This window comes from Biomphalaria glabrata, chromosome 10 (genome assembly GCF_947242115.1).
Source record: "Biomphalaria glabrata chromosome 10, xgBioGlab47.1, whole genome shotgun sequence".
NCBI classification, from domain to species: Eukaryota; Metazoa; Mollusca; class Gastropoda; family Planorbidae; genus Biomphalaria; species Biomphalaria glabrata.
This window is the reverse complement of record NC_074720.1, coordinates 22,717,982-22,737,787: the sequence shown is the minus strand read 5'-3', so window position 1 is coordinate 22,737,787 and position 19,806 is coordinate 22,717,982. Positions and strand designations below refer to the sequence as shown.

Genomic DNA, 19,806 nt, shown 5'->3' with positions numbered 1-19,806 from the left:
GACGAAGTCTTGACTGCCCATGATATCGGGAAAGGAGAATGTGTGGCCATATGGCCCGGTGACGGAGTCTTGACTGCCCATGATCTCGGAAAAGGAGATTGTGTCGCCATAAACAGTACTAGTGACGAAGTCTTGACTGCCCATGATATCGGGAAAGGAGAATGTGTGGCCATATGGCCCGGTGACGAAGTATTGACTACCCATGATATCGAAAAAAGAGATTGTGTGGCCATAAACAGTACGAATAATGACGGAGTCTTGAATGACCATGATATCGAGGAAGAAGAATGTGTGGCCTTATGGCCCGGTGACGGAGTATTGACTACCCATGATCTCGGAAAAGGATATTGTGTCGCCATAAACAGTACTAGTGACGAAGTCTTGACTGCCCATGATATCGGGAAAGGAGAATGTGTGGCCATATGGCCCGGTGACGGAGTCTTGACTGCCCATGATATCCAGGAAAAAGAATGTGTGGCCATATGGCCCGGTGACGGAGTCTTGACTGCCCATGATATCCAGGAAGGAGAATGTGTGGCCATATGGACCGGTAACGGAGTTTTGACTACCCATGATCTCGGAAAAGGAGAATGTGTGGCCATATGGCCCGGTGACGGAGTATTGACTACCCATGATATCGAAAAAAGAGATTGTGTGGCCATATGGCCCGGTGACGGAGTATTGACTACCCATGATATCGAAAAAAGAGATTGTGTGGCCATATGGCCCGGTGACGGAGTATTGACTACCCATGATATCGAAAAAAGAGATTGTGTGGCCATATGGCCCGGTGACGGAGTATTGACTACCCATGATATCGAAAAAAGAGATTGTGTGGCCATATGGCCCGGTGACGGAGTATTGACTACCCATGATATCGAAAAAAGAGATTGTGTGGCCATAAACAGTACGACTAATGACGGAGTCTTGAATGACCATGATATCGAAAAAAGAGATTGTGTGGCCATAAACAGTACGACTAGTGACGAAGTCTTGACTGCCCATGATATCGAGGAAGGAGAATGTGTGGCCATATGGCCCGATAACGGAGTATTGACTACCCATGATCTCGAAAAGGAGTTTGTGTCGCCATAAACAGAACGACTAGTGAAGGAGTCTCGACTGCCCATGATATCGAGGAAGGAGAATGTGTGGCCATATGGCCCGATGACGGAGTCTTGACTGCCCATGATCTTGGAAAAGGAGATTGTGTGGCCATAAACAGTACGACTAGTGTCGGAGTCTTGACGGCTTATGATATCGGGGAAGGAAAATGTGTGGCCATATGGCCCGGTGACGGAGTCTTGACTGCCCATGATTTCAGAGAAGGAAAACGTGTGGCCCAATAGCCCGACGACGGAGACATTACTGTCCATGATTTCGAGGAGGGGAATGTGTGACCATACGGCCCGGTGACGGAGTCGTGACTGCTTATGATCTCGCAGGGGAGGAGAGTGTGTCGCTATAAACAGTACGCACCAATGACGGAGTATTGAATACTCATGATCTTGGGAGAGGAGAGTGTGTAGCCATAAATAGTATGGCCCATTGACGGAGTCTTGTCTGCCCATGATCTCGAAGAGAGAATTTGTGGCCATATGGCCAAGTGACGGTGTCATGTCTGCCCATGGTCTAGGGGTGGAAATTATGTGGCCAAATGGCCAAGTGATGGAGTATTTACTGCCCATGATCGCATTGGAATAGTGTGCTTCGCCATAAACAGTACGGACCATTGACGGAGTCGTGACTGCCCATGATCTCGGGGAGAAGAATGTGTCGCCATAAACAATACGGACCAATGAGGGAGTCTTGATTACCATGATCGTTGCAGTGGTTTCTTCCTAAAAAAAAAACAATTCTGGCTACTTTACCTAAAGCAACACCTGAAACTAAGTTTAAACAAAAACTATAACTTAATAATTAAACATTAGGGTGACTAAACCTCTTTAAGGTGCTTTAAATTAATTTAGTCACTAACAAAAAAAAAAGACACACACAGACAAGACATGACCATTAGTCGCCTCTTACGACATGCCATTAGGTCAAGACAGTGGGTCTATTCTAGCACCTAGCTCTAGCTAGGACCCCGAAACACACACGGGGGAAGAAAGGGCTAACATATAAAACTGAGGACACATTAACAAGGACAAAATATTAAATAAAATAATCAAATTTAAAGAAAACAAACAAAAGATTTATATATTATGTCTTTAGTTATAGGCAATGAAGTTCTGTCTGCCCATGATCAATGTCTTAGCAGCGTATATTCTATGGCCATCAGCGGTATGAAATGTCTCGCAACAGAGTGATATCTGTCCCTTAATCTTAACTAAATTAGAAAATATTGTCACTGCAGTTAGGTTTAGTTTCCGTAAATAAAGTATTTGCATACCCTTGATCAATGTTTCAGTAGCAGTGAATTATCTAGCCATTACAAGTATGCCAGCAGAGGAGTTTCAAATTTTAAAAATGTATATATATCTGAAACAGAGTAATGTCTATCCAAAAAAATCTGAGATTTAAAGTGATGTGTGGCCGCAAGCAATGTGTTCCAGTGATGGATATATGCATGACCAAAAGAGAAGTCTAGTAGCAAGAAAAAAAAAAGTCACTGAGGTAGAAAATACTTTCAAATGAAGTATAAATAAAGGGGAGTAATTCAACTTATGTCTCTACCTATGTCAAGAACTGATTCTTTCCCTTGTTCAATACAAAAAAATAAATTATCAATAACTATTGAACTCATTGGTTCATTTTTTAAATAATCGACAATGAATAAGAGTGAAAAGTTTAAAAGCTAATTAGACAAAAGGACATAAAGAAAGACAGAATGAATTGATTAAAGCTTTGGGAAAAAAAAGTCACAGATATTAAAAAAAAATTATAATGTAATCTCGAGTTCCCACCATCAAAGGGGAGGAGTTTATTATATAATACACTGTAAGGTTCATGGATGGAGTTTTGACTGCCCATGATAAAAGGGGAGGATATCTGGCCTAAACACTACGGCCAGGTTACAGAGTCTTGAGTCTCTTGACTGCCCATGATCTCACGGAGGAGTGTGTGTCGCCATAAACACTATGCCAAGTGACGAAGTCTTGACTGCCCATGAGGAGAATGTGAGGACAAATGGCCCGGTGATGGAGTCTTGACTGCCCATGAGGAGAATGTGAGGCCAAATGGCCCGGTGATGGAGTCAAAAATGCCCATTATCGCAGGGGAAGAGTGTGGGTCACAATAAACAGTACGGACCAGTGACGGAGTCTTGACTGCCCATTATCTCGGGGGAGGATAGTGTGTGGCCATAAACAGTAAAGATTAGTGACGGAGTCTTTGACTGCCCATGATCTCGGGGAAGGAGAATGTGAGGCCAAATGGCCTGGTAATGGAGTCATAAATGCCCATTATCGCAGGGGAAGAGTGTGGGTCACAATAAACAGTACGGACCAGTGACGGAGTCTTGACTGCTCATGATTGTTGCAGTGGCTTTTTCTTTAAAAAACAATTCTGGCTACTAAACCTAAAGCAACACCTGAAACTAAGTTTAAACAAAAACTATAACATAATAATTAAACATTAGGGGGGTGACTAAACCTCTTTAAGGTGCTTTAAATTATCTATCTATGTATGTGAAGTATGTGTAGATCTAGTCTAGTCTATTTGAGGTTTATTGAGAGCTAGAGTGTAGTAGAATCTATTTAATCATAGGTAGTGTGTAATTATTCAGTAGTGATTAGTAGTAGTACTCACTAGTAGATATCTAGATTGAATATTGCTAGATAGATCATTTTTTTAGATGAATATCATTCAATATTATTGAATTGATTGTCATGATTATGATATGGAATATGATTGACATGATCCAGTAGATTGACTAGATTGATATAAAGATTTATTCATTTGATCTTTAATAGAAGTAGACTAGCATATCATATAAAGAATCTGGATCTAGACCTCTAGATCTATCTATATATATATAATATAACAAATAAAGAAAAGAAGACAAATTAACGAAACAAAAATAGATCTAGATCTAAAATGTTTAATGCCTACAGCGGCTACAGCTACAGCATTGACTTACTTGATTTATTCTTGTGCGCCTTCCTTCTACTGGCTGATTTGAATCTGCTCCCATGGCATATGCATGCTATGGGCTATGTGGTTCCAGTATCCTCAGCTTCGCAAATCTGACGTCTTTCAGGTTTGTTTGAGCCTGCCCACTTTCCTCTTTCCATGCGGATATCAAGTCATTAAGTGGCTGCCTTGCAATATTGGTAGATCTAGTAGTTTCCCAAAGAGTTGTCTGTCCAGCTCCATTTACGCTTTTTAATATTTTTGGGTATGAGTTTCTGTTAGGTTCTTTCCCTTGAATTTGACAGTAGATATCTTTTCGGATGTCCTGAGTAGAGAAATTTTTTGAAGGTCTGCTGGAGTTTTTCCATATGTTTTTTTTATAATTCTCCGTATATAAGGACCGACTTAACGTTCATGTTTGTGACTGTTAGTAACCTCAGTTTTCTATTTATTGATTCCGAGTATCTTGTCAGTTTGGCCTGGGCGCTTCGTTGCATATGAGATAAGAGGCACTTGTCTTCTACAGGTTATGTTAGGGTGAACAGTAGGCCAATGTTTTATTGTTGGAGCCTGTCTTATTCATGACCCAATCAATCACCAACAAAAATATCAAGAAAACACATCCTTGTCTTTTACTACAAAAGGATTGGTGGCGGGCTCACAGTGGTGTAGGCTCACAGTGGTGTAGGCCTATCACTTGGCGAGATGAGCCATTGTAAACTGTTCAATAATAGTGTTGAACTTTGGTTCAAGTCGTAATGATTCATCAGCGTCCAAGTCTGTCAATACTGCCGAAGGCAATCTGCAAAAGTTCTAGGATAATCTGTAATATGGCAATGTGGTCAAATGTGGGTACATTGATAGGTAACCTAGCTACCAGATTTTAGGGACCTGTTCTTGTTACCAAATCTTGCACAGTAGCAAATTTAGCATTTCATCTGATGTTTGGGGTCTGCTTTAATATATACCATCTGGGCCTGCCACCTTTCCACTTTTTGCACTTTTGATGGCCTTGATGATTTCCACTTTAGTAGAAGACCTGCATTAAAAGCAAAATTAATTTTATTGATGACTTCATTACAATTGTATCGCATAAGAATGAAAAAAAAAACGTAAAAGATAAAGACAATGTGAATTGTACCACAGTCCACAGCACATACATTCACAAAGACAATGTAAGTTGTACCACAGTCCACAGCACATACATTCACAAAGACAATGTAAGTTGTACCACAGTCCACAGCACATACATTCACAAAGACAATGTAAGTTGTACCACAGTCCACAGCACATACATTCACAAAGACAATGTAAGTTTATCAAAGAGATACATCACGGACAGCAGGCTTCATAACGATGACGTCATCTACAAATTTAAAAAAAAAGCACTCACAGCTGTAGCCTACTATGCAGAAAATCATAGTAAATAAATACAAAGATGTAACATTGAATACAAAATAAATATTATTGTTTAGTTGAATAGCCCGCGCTGTAAGTAGTAGGCCTAATGGAATAGTCAAATTTTAAAACGACTTCAATAGAATTATTTAATATTTCATTCATTTATTTAAACACGCAGACAATACAGTCTATAATTTAGTTTCAAACTTTAAGAAAACTCAATCAGACAGGCTATTTACTTTATTCCATGTCAGTTTCCTATGGTCACGAAGAAGAAAACACTTACCTAATATTTTGTGTTAATTATATACCAATGGCCGTGCTCCTTCTGTTGAATTTGAATAATGTCATGCGGCTATCACACACAATTAAACAAGATTGAAGACATGTAAAATATTATCCAGAAAACAGAGAATTAAATTATAATCCAGTTGCAGAGACAATCAACATAATTCTGATGTCCCAAGGATTACTACAGATAGCACCTTGTGAACGGAGTTCACAACTAGAGTTATATTTTGGAAAGAAGACGAAAGCAATACGATTGGTTGGTTAAGTGTAAACATAAACATTAAGCCTGGCTGTGTGTTGTACTGAAGCGAAAATAGCCTAACTTTATTTAGGATCGGCCAAACTTTGTGTAAAGTAAGAAGTCTGGTCGCAAACGTTTTTGTTTTGATCCAACTTCAAAGAATATGATCGGAACTTTTTGGCAGTCTTTAACTTCAAGTAGTTTAACTTTTGAAACATTGATACTAATGTTATTTGACTGGGTTCATATTCAAACGTTGATACTAATGTTATTTGACTGGGTTCATATTCAAACATTGATACTAATGTTATTTGACTGGGTTCATATTCAAACATTGATACTAATGTTATTTGACTGGGTTCATATTCAAACGTTGATACTAATGTTATTTGACTGGGTTCATATTCAAACGTTGATACTAATGTTATTTGACTGGGTTCATATTCAAACGTTGATACTAATGTTATTTGACTGGGTTCATATTCAAACGTTGATACTAATGTTATTTGACTGGGTTCATATTCAAACATTGATACTAATGTTATTTGACTGGGTTCATATTCAAACATTGATACTAATGTTATTTGACTGGGTTCATATTCAAACATTGATACTAATGTTATTTGACTGGGTTCATATTCAAACGTTGATACTAATGTTATTTGACTGGGTTCATATTCAAACGTTGATACTAATGTTATTTGACTGGGTTCATATTCAAACGTTGATACTAATGTTATTTGACTGGGTTCATATTCAAACGTTGATACTAATGTTATTTGACTGGGTTCATATTCAAACATTGATACTAATGTTATTTGACTGGGTTCATATTCAAACATTGATACTAATGTTATTTGACTGGGTTCATATTCAAACATTGATACTAATGTTATTTGACTGGGTTCATATTCAAACGTTGATACTAATGTTATTTGACTGGGTTCATATTCAAACATTGATACTAATGTTATTTGACTGGGTTCATATTCAAACATTGATACTAATGTTATTTGACTGGGTTCATATTCAAACGTTGATTGATAACTACAATGAAATACACATTTTAAATTTGAACGGCTTCACCCCTCGCCAATGGTCCGGACGTCGCGCCTTCCATAAGAGGTCACACCCTCCTCCAATAGAGATGCCCTTCCCCCCTTTCTGAACAAATGATAAGAAAGATTCTACTTAGAAAATGAAATGACGTCCCTTTAATTAATAGTTTAATTTCTTAAAATTTGGTGCTAATGTCGTTGTGACCTGATTCATACTCAAGTATAAAATAACTACAATGCAAATACATGAGATTTTTTAAAACCATTTTTACATTCCCCTTGTAAGCACGTACGGTAACGTTTTAGACAAAACGGGTGCACCGGGCGCAAGCTGTCTTCACAAAGATATATGTCTGTATTATAAAAGATAAGATAAGATATCTGTCACTGGCAATGTCTAAAGCCTCCTCCCACCTGGTGTCCACTGTTCTGAGGTCCTCCATGAAGTTGTGGGGCCAAGTTATATGAGGACGTCCATGTTTGCGCTTTCCTCGTAGGCCTATTGGCCTCCAATGTCATGGCAACTCTTGGCACCATATCAACATCCCTTTAAAAAAAAAACTTTCGGGGAATATAAAAAAATATAAACAACAAAAGATAACGCAGAAATACATGCTTCAATGACTTTGAACCATAGGCCTATAGCAGTGATGCCCAAAATACGGCCCGCGGGCCACATCCGGCCCGCGACGTGGTTCTATCCGGCCCGCCGAAACCTCGACACAAAGTGTATAAAAGCCACTGTCCACAAAAAAAAACGTTAAAAAATATCTTACACTACGTTAAGGTAAATGGGTTGGTACAATGGTACCATTTTTTTTTTTTCAGAGAAAGAGTGGCCCTTTTTAAAAAACATAAAATTAAACAGATGTATGAAATCGCACAAGTAAATAATGCGGCATTCTTGGTTTCTGACGAGATTGTAAAAGGACACCTAGACTGAAGAATTGAGAATATGTACATAAAAGAGAACAAAATGAGTAGGCTGTAAGGCTATTTTCTGTAAACGCTGACGAGTCTCACGACATATCTGATAACTCTCAAAATCTTTGTATTTATTCGAGATAAAAGCAATAGTCTTGAAATCAGAGTAGTTGTAGCTATTAGGAGCATCACTGGCGAAACACTGTCAACGAAGCTTCAACCATCACAGAGACTCTTTCTCCCTTCTAGAAATTAGTGGGAGTGTGACTACTGATGGTGCCACATGTATGGTTGACAGCAACAGCTATTAGAAAAGTTGTCAAGTCAAATGGAACCGAGCCTCTGTGGTTTCGTTCACCTACAAAATCAATGTGTGCACAGACAGAGCTTACAAAACTAGAACCTCCCTGCTGGACAAATTTCAAATGATGCAGACAATTGATTTGTAATCCGTGTTGCTTGGTGAACATTTTCTAAATCTCCGAAAACAAGCTTCACGGATGATCACAGTCATTACAAGCAATTATTAGTTTGGACACAAACCCTTTCAGTGACGAATCGTTCGTAGTCTATGTTACGTTATCGTCTCATGGGCGAACATCTCGAGACATTGCTTCCACTTGGTGTCTCATGGAAGAACATCTCGAGACATTGCTTCCACTTGGCGTCTCATGGGCGAACATCTCGAGACATTGCTTCCACTTGGCGTCTCGTCTACTCAGCCGAATATTTAAAAGTTGTTTAGGATAAACTTCTAATAAATTAATGTAAATACTAGATTCTCGGGTTTCTAATAAAAATGGTTTATTGTCTATTTCCCAAATAATTTCCCCCCCCCCTTTTTTTTTTAACCTTTTTGTTGATCTGGCCCGCGACAGAAGTGTTGGATATTAAAATGGTCCGCCGGTCGATTAAGGTGAGCATCACTGGCCTATAGAGTTTACTTAGAAACAGTGATTAAATCTTGTGGTTTCTTCAACTGATCTCTTTGTCCTAGGGAATGCGTTGAGTATTTCGTTGATTGACACTTCTTAAGTTTCTTTCTTGGACCGAACAGCAAGCAATAGTCACAGCCACTCTGTTGAAACAACATATGGTCAGGCGCGGCCTACATATATATGTTTTAATGTCCTTTATTGAATCCTCAACTCAACAGCGATCTCGATGGTTCTCATAGTAAAGTAAAGTTCCCCTTTTAGACCTTGCGATGTATAGGGCAGATGATGTTAAGGTCATCTGTTGTTTTTTTTTTGTGGTCAACGGTTAACGAGGGTGTCGTGTGGCCATCACGAGTCCAACGACCGACCGCCTTTACTTTCCCCAACTAGTGTCAGGTACTCATTAGAGATGGGTGGACTCAGAGGGGCCCAAAGATCCCGAAATTAAAAATCCTAGTCTTCTCCAGGATTCGAACCTCGGCCTCCGGCCATCACATATAGTTATTAAGAGAAAAATAATTGCTCTATAAGTTGTTTAAAGGGAGTGTTCTTTTTGTTTGTTTGTGTTTTTTTTTTTGTTGGTTTGTGTTTTTTTTTTTGTTGGTTTTTTTTAAGTTTTTCTTGGTTATGTTTTTCCAGTTTATGTTACCGGTGGCGATTATTGTCCTAGGAATCTAGGTTGGCAGCCTCGTAGTGGTGGGTTCAAAGGTTGCTGAGATAACCTATTAAATCTATTCTAAAGATATAGACCTACTACTCTACTGGACTAGACGTCATTAGATCTTGAGAAATATCTCTAGATTAAATTATTCTAAAGACTCCAGTAGACCAGTTTTAATTATAGTTTAGCCCCTGGTATTTCTTTTTTCAACTAGACTAGATCTATCAAATTTCTTTGTGGAATTATTAAGATGGGGAAAATAAAAGGTAATCAATTCAATTGACAATGAATGACTCTTGAAATGCAATGAGTTCAACTTCAATGAGTCACAGTGACAATCAAATTCAAATGATTTAGATCTCACACATCTAGACTACATCTAGATTCTAATCTAGATCTAAATGATAGATCTATTATTCTATTACTATATCTAGTGACTGTGACTGTGGTGTGGTGTGACAGACAATTTAAAAAGAAATGTGACAACTATTTAAGTCTAGATCTAGATCTAGAGTCTAAGTCTTGAGAAATAGAATCAGATAGACCTCTAGAGTCTAGAGCCTAGATCTATTTGTTTATTATACTCTAGATCTATAGAATTATAGATTATAATTATATATAAATATACATAATATATCTAATAATCTAATCTATTATTATAATTTTTATTATATATTTAATATAGTCTACTTATTAAATTATAGTCTAGTACTATATCTAGATCATCTAGATCTAGTTGAAAGTTCTAATCTAGACTAGATAGTAGATTATACTTATAGATCTAGATCTATATAGACTATGACTATAACTATAATAATACAATTAGTAGAATAGTATATAAAAATTAAACACCTAACCCAAAAAGTAAGCAGACAGCTGCAGAGTGAATACATAAACAATGTAATATCTAAAGATAACAACAAAAACCTATGGTCATACATTAAGTCAAAGAAAATGGAAACAACAGGCATAGCACCATTAAAAGGAGAAGATAACTTAACACATAATGATAATGAAAGTAAAGCTAATATCCTAGATAAATACTTTGCATCAGCATTCTCAGCCTCAGGAGGAAAAAAAAGACTTATTACTTAATTTAAACCAAGTAGACAACATAGGAGATATAGGAGTACAAGAAAAGGGATTCCAAAAACTATTAGCCAACATCAAACCGAATAAAGCATATCTGGACCTGATGATATTCCAGCTAGATTACTCAAAGAACTAAGCAATGAGCTAGCACCAGTGTTCAAAATACTTTTTCAGGCATCTCTTAACCAGGGCAGAGTACCAAGGGACTGGAAAGAAGCTAAAATGTCATCCCCTTTTTAAAACAGGAGAAAAATCCAGGAAAATACAGACCAGTATCACTTACCAGAATCACATGTAAAATCCTAGAACACATAATATGTAGCAACATCATAAACTACTTAGACAAATATAATGTCCTTAATCCATACCAACATGGCTTTAGGAAATATAGATCAAGTGAAAGATAACTAATAGGACTAATTGATGATTTTTCAAAAGGTTTAGATGATAGTGAGCAAATAGATGCTATCTTACTAGATTTTTACAAGGCTTTTGACAAAGTTCACCACCATAGTTTGCTTAAAAAAATAAAATATTTTGGCATTGATGTTCCATTGCATCAGTGGATTACAGATTTTCTGATAGGGAGAGAACAAACTGTAATAATAAATGTCTCTAAATCAACACCAATAACAGTAAACTCAGGTGTACCTCAAGGAACAGTCTTAGGTCCACTACTATTTTTAATTTACATTTAAATGATTTACCAAATTGCATCATTTGGGGAACAAAAGTCAGATTATTTGCAGATGATTGCATAATATATAGAACAATAAAAACAACACAAGATACAGAAATTTTATAATGAGAATTAGGTGAATTACAGAAATGGGAATCAAATTGGAGCATGTCTTTCCACCCAGAAAAATTTCAGTTATTAAGAGTAACAAAAAAACTGAAACAAATTAATTCCCCTGGTGGGTGTCACCCTGTGCTGCCCGTGCCCCATAGTGATGCCACTGTCTTAGAGAATATAGATCTAGATCTATATATCATAGATTCCAGGTAGATCTATAAGAGTAAGACTAAATCAACTAGATTCTACATCTAAATGTCTATTGAATATAAAATTGTAATTCTGATAGATCTAGTAATATATCTAGAAAGTTTAAATCCATCATGGTTACTGATATATTTTAACAACTTGCCTTTTTTTATTCTTCATAAGTGCCATATTAGTTACATTATTAACATTTAAAGACAATTAGTCACATTAATGCATGAAAAAGGTTGCATGAATCAATCTGGAAAACTAATGGCTACCCGTGATTAATAATGATAGAGCTTAAAATCAGAATTTAGCAATTTTATTTTTTTCGCATTCTTTACTCATTCTTTTGTGAATTGCATATATTCTTTACACCTTTACAGTCATTGTCAAAATCTGTGTGGAGCTAAGGTTTGTTTGCATACCAGTCGCTGGGCTCACTTTTTAAAGTAAATGCACAAGAATTAAAGCAACAGCCTGAGAAAAATTAAATCAAACTGCAGTCACCAATGTGAGGGCCCCCAAATAAATATTTCACTCATTGATCTGTTTTCTTACAAATATAACCTGACAGGCTTATTAATTTATCATTTATTTTGAAGCTTAACTTTCAAAGATCTGGCACTCAATGATCAGGCTTACAATCTGTGCAAGAGATTTAGACATGATTAGGCTTATAATATGTTAAACTAAGGATTTGATTTTTAAAATGTATTTAATTTGTTGATTTTTATCTTCAGGTGGTGCAGTTGTTGAAATGCAAGGAGATGAAATGACACGGTGAGGCCTTAATTAATGCTTGTTTTCTTCAATAAATCTGCTCCTATTTGTAGGTTTTATTTGAGCACCATGTCTTGGTAGCTGGGTTTTTTATGCTTGTGGTCTAAAGTAACTGTAGCATTATAAGCTCATTGTTACTTTGATGCATGTGGTCTGCACAGAGTACCCATAGTATGATCAACTGTTTAGTGTCTGGTTTCTTAAAGCTCCTGGGGCATCTAGGCTGTTCCAGGATTATTCTCATGCTGGTCATTGTGCTGGCTACACAATTTTTATTCATTAACATTTTATGGGTAACTCAACAACAGTTGCCTGTTAGAGAATTTCTTAGTTATTTTATAGTTTCATATTTGTACTTACTATGCATGTGTTTGTATATTCTTTTTGACAGAATTATATGGGACGATATCAAGAACAAACTTATTCTACCTTTTGTTGACCTGGAGATTCACTTTTTTGATCTCAGTGTTGAAAATCGTGATGCTACTGAGGACCAAGGTAAAGTTTGCAGGAATGATATCCTATTTTAATATAGAATTGTTTAAAGAGATTCAATTCTCTCACTCTCTTTTTTTTTTTCAAATCTTACTTCATGTATTTTAGAGAATGTAAAGCATTCACTGATAAGCTTAGACTATTGAGGGACATGTACAAGTAGAAATCCAATTGTTGTTGGTTTTTTTTTTTTTGTTTGTTTTTTTTTTAGCATAAAAAGACTAAACTCTGTATATTTCAGTGACTGTTGATGCAGCCAAAGCAATACAAAAATATAATGTTGGAATCAAATGTGCTACTATTACCCCTGATGAAAAAAGAGTTGAAGGTAACATTTTTTAAATAAGTTTTTTTCTTTTGTTCTACATGAATTCAAAAAAAATATATGATGGCAATTGTAAACAAAAATATTGAAAATATTGTCAGAGTTCAATTTAAAGAAAATGTGGAAATCCCCTAATGGAACCATCCGAAATATTCTTGGTGGCACAGTGTTTCGAGAAGCCATCATTTGTAACAACATTCCACGACTGGTGCCAGGCTGGACAAAAAGTATTGTCATTGGTCGTCATGCATTTGGTGATCAGGTAATTTGGACATTTCTTTGGTTCATTTGTCGTTTGTTAATCTTTGTTGAAATGAATTTTTATTATTGATTAAAATAGATGATAAAAATAATTGACTGCTGTGTCTTGTAGTACAGAGCTACTGACTTTGTTGTGCCTGGACCAGGTAGGGTCACCATAACGTACACACCGACCAATGGTGAATCCCCTACTGAGTACACAGTGTTTGATTTTGAGAAGTCTGGAGGTGTTGCCATGGGAATGTACAACACAGATGAGGTACTGACAGTTTATTAGGTTGTGGTCTTAACTAGAGTATTACATCAACTATTCTTTCAGCTTGATTGTACATCTACATTTCTTTGATTGTACATCTACATTTCTTTGATTGTACATCTACATTTCTTTGATTGTACATCTACATTTCTTTGATTGTACATCTACATTTCTTTGATTGTACATCTACATTTCTTTGATTGTACATCTACATTTCTTTAATTGTACATCTACATTTCTTTCAGCTTGATTGTACATTTGTATTTTGAACAACCACATTTAGAAAGACTTTAAAGTAGCAGACTATTATAGTCCTTTGTACAGCTGTGGACACTTAATTGCATCCTTTTAACATTTCAGAATATTTTTTGCTTCCATGTTTAAAATTTGGAGATCAGGGATAATTGATAGGATAGGATTAATTTGGAAAAGTTAAGAAACTTCACTTGATTTCACATTGTGATACTTTTATTTCTCACTTTCATTTTTCCCCATATAATTGACATTTTTTACTTTATGCTACAAAGTAAATGGGTTTTGTACATATAAATCATCATCCATATCAACTATTTCAGAGTATAACAGATTTTGCTCACAGTTCATTCCAGTTTGCTCTACAAAAAGAATGGCCACTATACTTAAGGTAAAAACAGCAGTGGATCAAATTAAATTTTATTAAGTCTTCTTTTTTTTTTTTGTTGTTGTCATTGTCAATGAAAATTTGATATTTGTTTCTTTCTTTTTTTTTTTTTTGTTTGTTTGTTTCTTTTTTTTTTTTTTTTTGTTTGTTTGTTTCTTTTTTTTTTTTTTTCCTTTTTTTTTTTCATTTACTTACACATCTCATCATTTGACTATAGGATATTTAATTTTGGAATACAATCATTTCAGTACAAAAAATACAATCCTCAAAAAATATGATGGAAGATTTAAGGACATATTTCAAGACATTTATGAAAAGTAAGTTTCATGTTAGTCTGATTTGTCAGTTTCTTTCTTTTTCTTAGTACATTTTGTGTATTATAAATATATAAATTTGCTTTGCTGTATACAAAGGGGAATTTTTTTTAATCAAATGATATAGAATAAATATAATTCTTGAATTTTACATATATGTAGATTACATCTAGATTTTATGTGTTTTTAAAAATATTGTTCTTTACATTGACAGGAATTATAAGGAACTATTTGAAGCCAAGAAAATTTGGTATGAACATCGACTAATAGATGATATGGTGGCCTATTGCATGAAATCTGAAGGCGGATTTGTCTGGGCTTGTAAGAATTATGACGGTGATGTTCAGTCTGATTCTGTAGCTCAAGGTACTTTATATAACAATTGTGAAATGATTATTTCAATAGTTATTTCTATAATTTTTTTTTATAGAATTAGATAGACAGACAGTTTGTTATGTTCTATGTTTGAAGTGACAATTAGATTAATTGTGGACTATTTTTGTAGAGTACTATTAAATGTAATCGAAATATAACCTGCACCATGGTCCATAAAGACTAAGACTGCTTTATTGATCCTTACGGAAATTTGTTGTGATTACAAGGACTCGTTTCTCATATAAAGACAACACAACAGAAAAATACACATAAATACAACAGACAACATTCAGCGACTACACACAGGTATCTTGATGCATTACATGTTCCCTGATCAATGAGTGGCAGTGATAGAGTCTGACCGAGTGAGGTACGAACGAGTTTTTGTACCGCTCCGTTCTTGTTTTGATTGACAGCAGTCGCCCACTTCGCGACGACCTGGCCTAGTTCTGATGGAGCGGGTGGCCGTTGTCTTCTAAGATTTTTTCGATGTTTCTTAGGCACGTTTGTTCAAAAAGTTCCTTTAAATGTGGTAATGTTGTGAGTGTAATTTTTGATGCTTTTTTAATGATTTTTTCTAGACGTCGCAACAGTTTAGATGAGGCGTTGCCTTGCCAACAACTTATTCCGTATGTTAGCAGATTTTGTACAGTCGCGCCGTAAAATGTCTCACGGATCTTCTTGTTTAGTTTAAAACTATTGAGTTTGTATAGAAAAAAGAGTCGCTGGGCTGTTTTCTTTGTCAGAGTTCCAAGGTGGTCTTCCCATGAAAGCTTGTTGTTGATGATAACGCCTAGATATTAATATGCCTTTACTTGTTCTATAGATGTAGTGTTTATTTGCAGTTCACGTATAGTTTGTTTTTTCTTTCTAAAATCTATTATAAGTTCTTTAGTTTTTGTTACATTCAGTTCTAGAAAGTTGTCGGTGCACCAGTTTGTAAACTCTTCTATCAGGCTTCGATACTGAGTTTCGTCTCCTGAAATAAGACCGACTATGGAGAAAAAGACTAATATATCTCTGCTGATTAACACAATTATGTTGACCTTTTAAAGGTTATCACCTCACAAGAGTCATGGTGACTAAACCAGGTAAAGTAGACCATAGATCAAATAAAAAAACAACACACAGGCAGCTACTATCTTAGTTTCTTATGATTTTCAACTGAAGAAAATATGCCAGGGCATTGTGTGTGCACAATTATCTATAATGTATGCCATTGTCAGTATTAGAACCAACTAGTGATAAAGAAATATTGACTAAAAAATAGCTTAGCCATTCCACTACCTAAACGTAAACAATGTTTCTTTTGTTGCTAGGATTTGGGTCATTAGGCATGATGACTAGTGTCCTAGTTTGTCCTGATGGTAAAACTGTAGAGGCTGAAGCTGCTCATGGCACAGTCACTCGACATTATAGAATGTACCAACAAGGCAAAGAGACTTCCACTAATCCTATTGGTCTGTTTTTACTTTAAATTTTTAACCATTAAAACAAATGAATTATATTTACTATTTGTCAAAGAATGAACGAATAATAGTTCTTCATAAATTTATGTTTTCATTTTCAATTTGTTTTTCAAAGCTTCTATATTTGCCTGGACCCGTGGGCTAGCTCATAGAGCCAAGTTGGACAATAATGCTGAGTTGCAAAAATTTGCAGAAAATCTAGAAAGTGTGTGTGTAGAGACCATTGAGTCAGGGATTATGACTAAGGACCTTGCTATTTGTATTAAGGGCATGAACAGGTTTGTTAATGGGATTTTTTTTTATATATCTTATAGATTTTCCTTCTTTGCTATTGTCCTTAGAGTTGAGTCTAAGACACTAGGAACTCTACGCCTATGGTAGCCTGCCTAGGAAAGATCCTAACAGATGTAAATTACTACATCCTATTACCGATGGTTCCTATCCTAGGACGCTCAGATTAGAAGGGAGGTCAAATTCTGAGCAAACAGGGGGAATCTTACCATATCAGCTGTGCAGTTGTAAAAACAGTCTCTTGATGAACAGTGTATTTGTTGGGGCTTTCTTTCCTCCCTGTCAATGCAATAGACTTTGGTCCTTATGCGATTCTTTTTTGCTTCCCTATTGACCCAGCTCTCTTCTAACAACCGTTTTCACCCGAGTTCCACGGTTAGTCTGAGAAACATTGCCTGGGTAAATATTCCTTAAAAAAAAAAATGCAGTGGATCACATAACTTACAGATGTAAATTGGTTTCCAAACCAACTAATTTCATATAAGAACTATAATAAAAAGTTTCATTGCTTAAAAGTCATTCTAATATCGACAAAATTCTATAAGAATATTACAATGATACAATGTAGTTAATGAAATATAAATATGAAAAATTTTTTTTTTTTTTTAATTTTCAGACTGTTTTAAATTTAAAAGTGTATGAATATTCCCTCTCTATTCCAACACTCCAAAGTTCACTTTATTTTAAAAAATCAGTATTACAAAGCAGTAATAGAATAATTTTTTCCAGTGTGACTGCCTCTGACTATCAAGAAACTTTTCAATTTATGGATACACTGGCTGAAAATCTCAAGAGAAAAAGGGAGTCAGCTTGACTAAACAACTCCAACATATCTGACTTGTGTAAACCAAAATTATAAATTGTTTATGTACAAACTTTTCTACTATTTCCCCTAGCTATCCTGATCTATTTTATATCTTACTTTGATGTAATTTTTTTTTTTTTTAACATTTTATGTTCATTTTATTTACTACAAATTTTAAATATTTTTAACTGATTTTAAAACTAGTCAAAAGGTGAAGCAACTAACAAAATATTTACTTCTAAATATTTCTTTCCTCTTGTCAACAATTCACTTCTGTGCCTTACAAGTTAATCCCCTGTATTGATTTGTCCACTCTGTCACAGAGAGCTTACTTGTTGAAAATATAAGCAAATATTCTTTTCTGTCAGTCATTCATTTTCTAGAAAGCTGAGCAGCTTATCTTGATTAAAAATAGTTGTCAGACATTGAATACTTTTGGCTGAATACAACCACTAGCCTAGTCTTTTAGACATTGGAAGTATTGCTAGTTTAATATGATGATAAGAGATGAATGCTGGTCATAGAAATGCTTTGAAACTCTGTTCACTATTGTCTTTAATAAAATCCTAGTTTTTAATTTATGAATTTTTCATGATCCCAGTGCATAGTTTCTGGTATTTGTTGGAGGACTTATGTTCATCTTTTATAGAAAAGCTTTACATTGACCTTTTTCAAACAACAGCAACTAACGATCAGTGCTTTCAGCATGCCCACTTTAGTTGATACAAACTATATCTATGTATACTTTTTTAAACAAACAAAATGCTAAATAGCAATGTTTAACTTTGTGATGGACTTTGGATGCATTTTGAGTAGAATTTTTAAAATATGTTTGTTACCTTTAAAAGTATCAGGCCTTAGTATTATTTTATAATGTAGCATTGTCAAGTGATTGTGTATCCCATTTACAGGGTCCATTTATCACTAGTGTTTGTTTATATTAAACAGACATCTAATAGATTATACATTTGATTCAACTTTATTAACACAATTAATGTTTAAATACAATTTTGTAACTTTTTAGTTGTTTTAAAAGGGGAAATGCTTAGTATATAAATGTATTAAATGATTATATTTATAAAGCATTTATGTCTTACAATAAAGACAATGTGTAAATCATGAACAACATTTTATTTATTGTTTTGATTATTTAGAAAAGTATTTAGCATGATATAAGTTGCCTTTAACTATTACCAGTTGTTGTTTTTTTATATTAATTTGGGTGATTTAAACCATTGGCGGAAAGTGTGTCAAAAGCTATATTTCTAAATGAAATGCTTCTGAAAAACCTATTGACAACCAGTATCTCAAAACTTGAGGTGCTTGGCTACCAAACCAAGGGACCCAGGTTCAAATCCTTTTGAAGACTGGGATTTTTACTTTCGGAATCTTTAGGGCGCCTCTTAGTCCACCCAGTTCTAATGGACACCTGACTGTAGTTTGGGAAAAGTAATGCCAGTTTTTGTGCTGGCCACATGAACCCTCATTAACTATTGGCCACAGAAACATGACATATACATCATCTGTCCCATAGATTACAAGGTCCAAAAGGAGAACTTTTGGTGAAGGAAGACCTCCTTTAGGTTTGACTCCTATAACATGTCTGCACATTTATAATGCTCAGAAGTTAGTGTCATTGGGGAATGGTGCATATCAATTAAAAAAAACTCTACTTTTGTCAAACACAATTTTTTCACAAAGAATACATTACTTTTATTATTGTCAAAATTGTTATCAAATCTCCAAGAAATACTTAGAAATAAAAAGGCTCAGTTCTGAACCCCAACAATCAAGCTATCAAAAAGAGATTTAGATGAATAGCAGTAATAGGAATCAAATTGGCGCATGTCTTTCCATACAGAAAAAAAAAGTGAATTATTAAGAATATTAGAATAAGCATCCTCTGTTTGGCACCAATAAAAAACTAAAAAAAAAGTAACTTAGAACAGACACAAAATAGAGCCATGACAAGAAATGATTATTCACTTTTGACTAGAGTAACACCATTAGGAAAAGCACTAAATTTAAAGACACTTCAGCACAGATGACTAAAAAGTAAAGTAGCAATAATAAATAAAACACTAAACCCTAATTTATACTTTATACAGTTAAATAAATACAACCTAA

At 35.1% G+C, this 19,806-nt stretch overlaps 1 protein-coding gene across 2 annotated transcripts; it reads left to right on the top strand.

The window, feature by feature from the left end:
* Positions 1-6,095: 6,095 nt before the first annotated feature.
* On the top strand, positions 6,096-18,805 carry LOC106060481 (isocitrate dehydrogenase [NADP] cytoplasmic-like). 2 transcript variants are annotated; one of them, XM_013218384.2, is made up of 12 exons: positions 6,096-6,120; positions 12,409-12,448; positions 12,840-12,946; positions 13,185-13,271; positions 13,370-13,530; positions 13,642-13,788; positions 14,361-14,428; positions 14,674-14,742; positions 14,954-15,105; positions 16,434-16,574; positions 16,699-16,861; positions 17,604-18,805. In XM_013218384.2, exons 2-12 carry the CDS (start codon positions 12,426-12,428, stop codon positions 17,686-17,688), a joined length of 1,203 nt encoding a protein of 400 aa, XP_013073838.1. In that variant the 5' UTR covers positions 6,096-6,120; positions 12,409-12,425; the 3' UTR covers positions 17,689-18,805. The 2 variants fall into 2 exon arrangements, with proteins under 2 accessions (XP_013073838.1, XP_013073837.1); XM_013218383.2 differs by lacking the exon at positions 6,096-6,120 and adding an exon at positions 9,648-9,854.
* Positions 18,806-19,806: the final 1,001 nt, after the last annotated feature.

What these genes read in the sequence shown, in the direction of transcription:
- LOC106060481 (XM_013218383.2), top strand. An exon ending in TGATGCTACTGAGGACCAAG is followed by an intron (nt 12,947 to 13,184) that starts GTAAAGTTTGCA and finishes TGTATATTTCAG; the next exon opens with TGACTGTTGATGCAGCCAAA. An exon ending in GTCTGATTCTGTAGCTCAAG is followed by an intron (nt 15,106 to 16,433) that starts GTACTTTATATA and finishes TTTTGTTGCTAG; the next exon opens with GATTTGGGTCATTAGGCATG.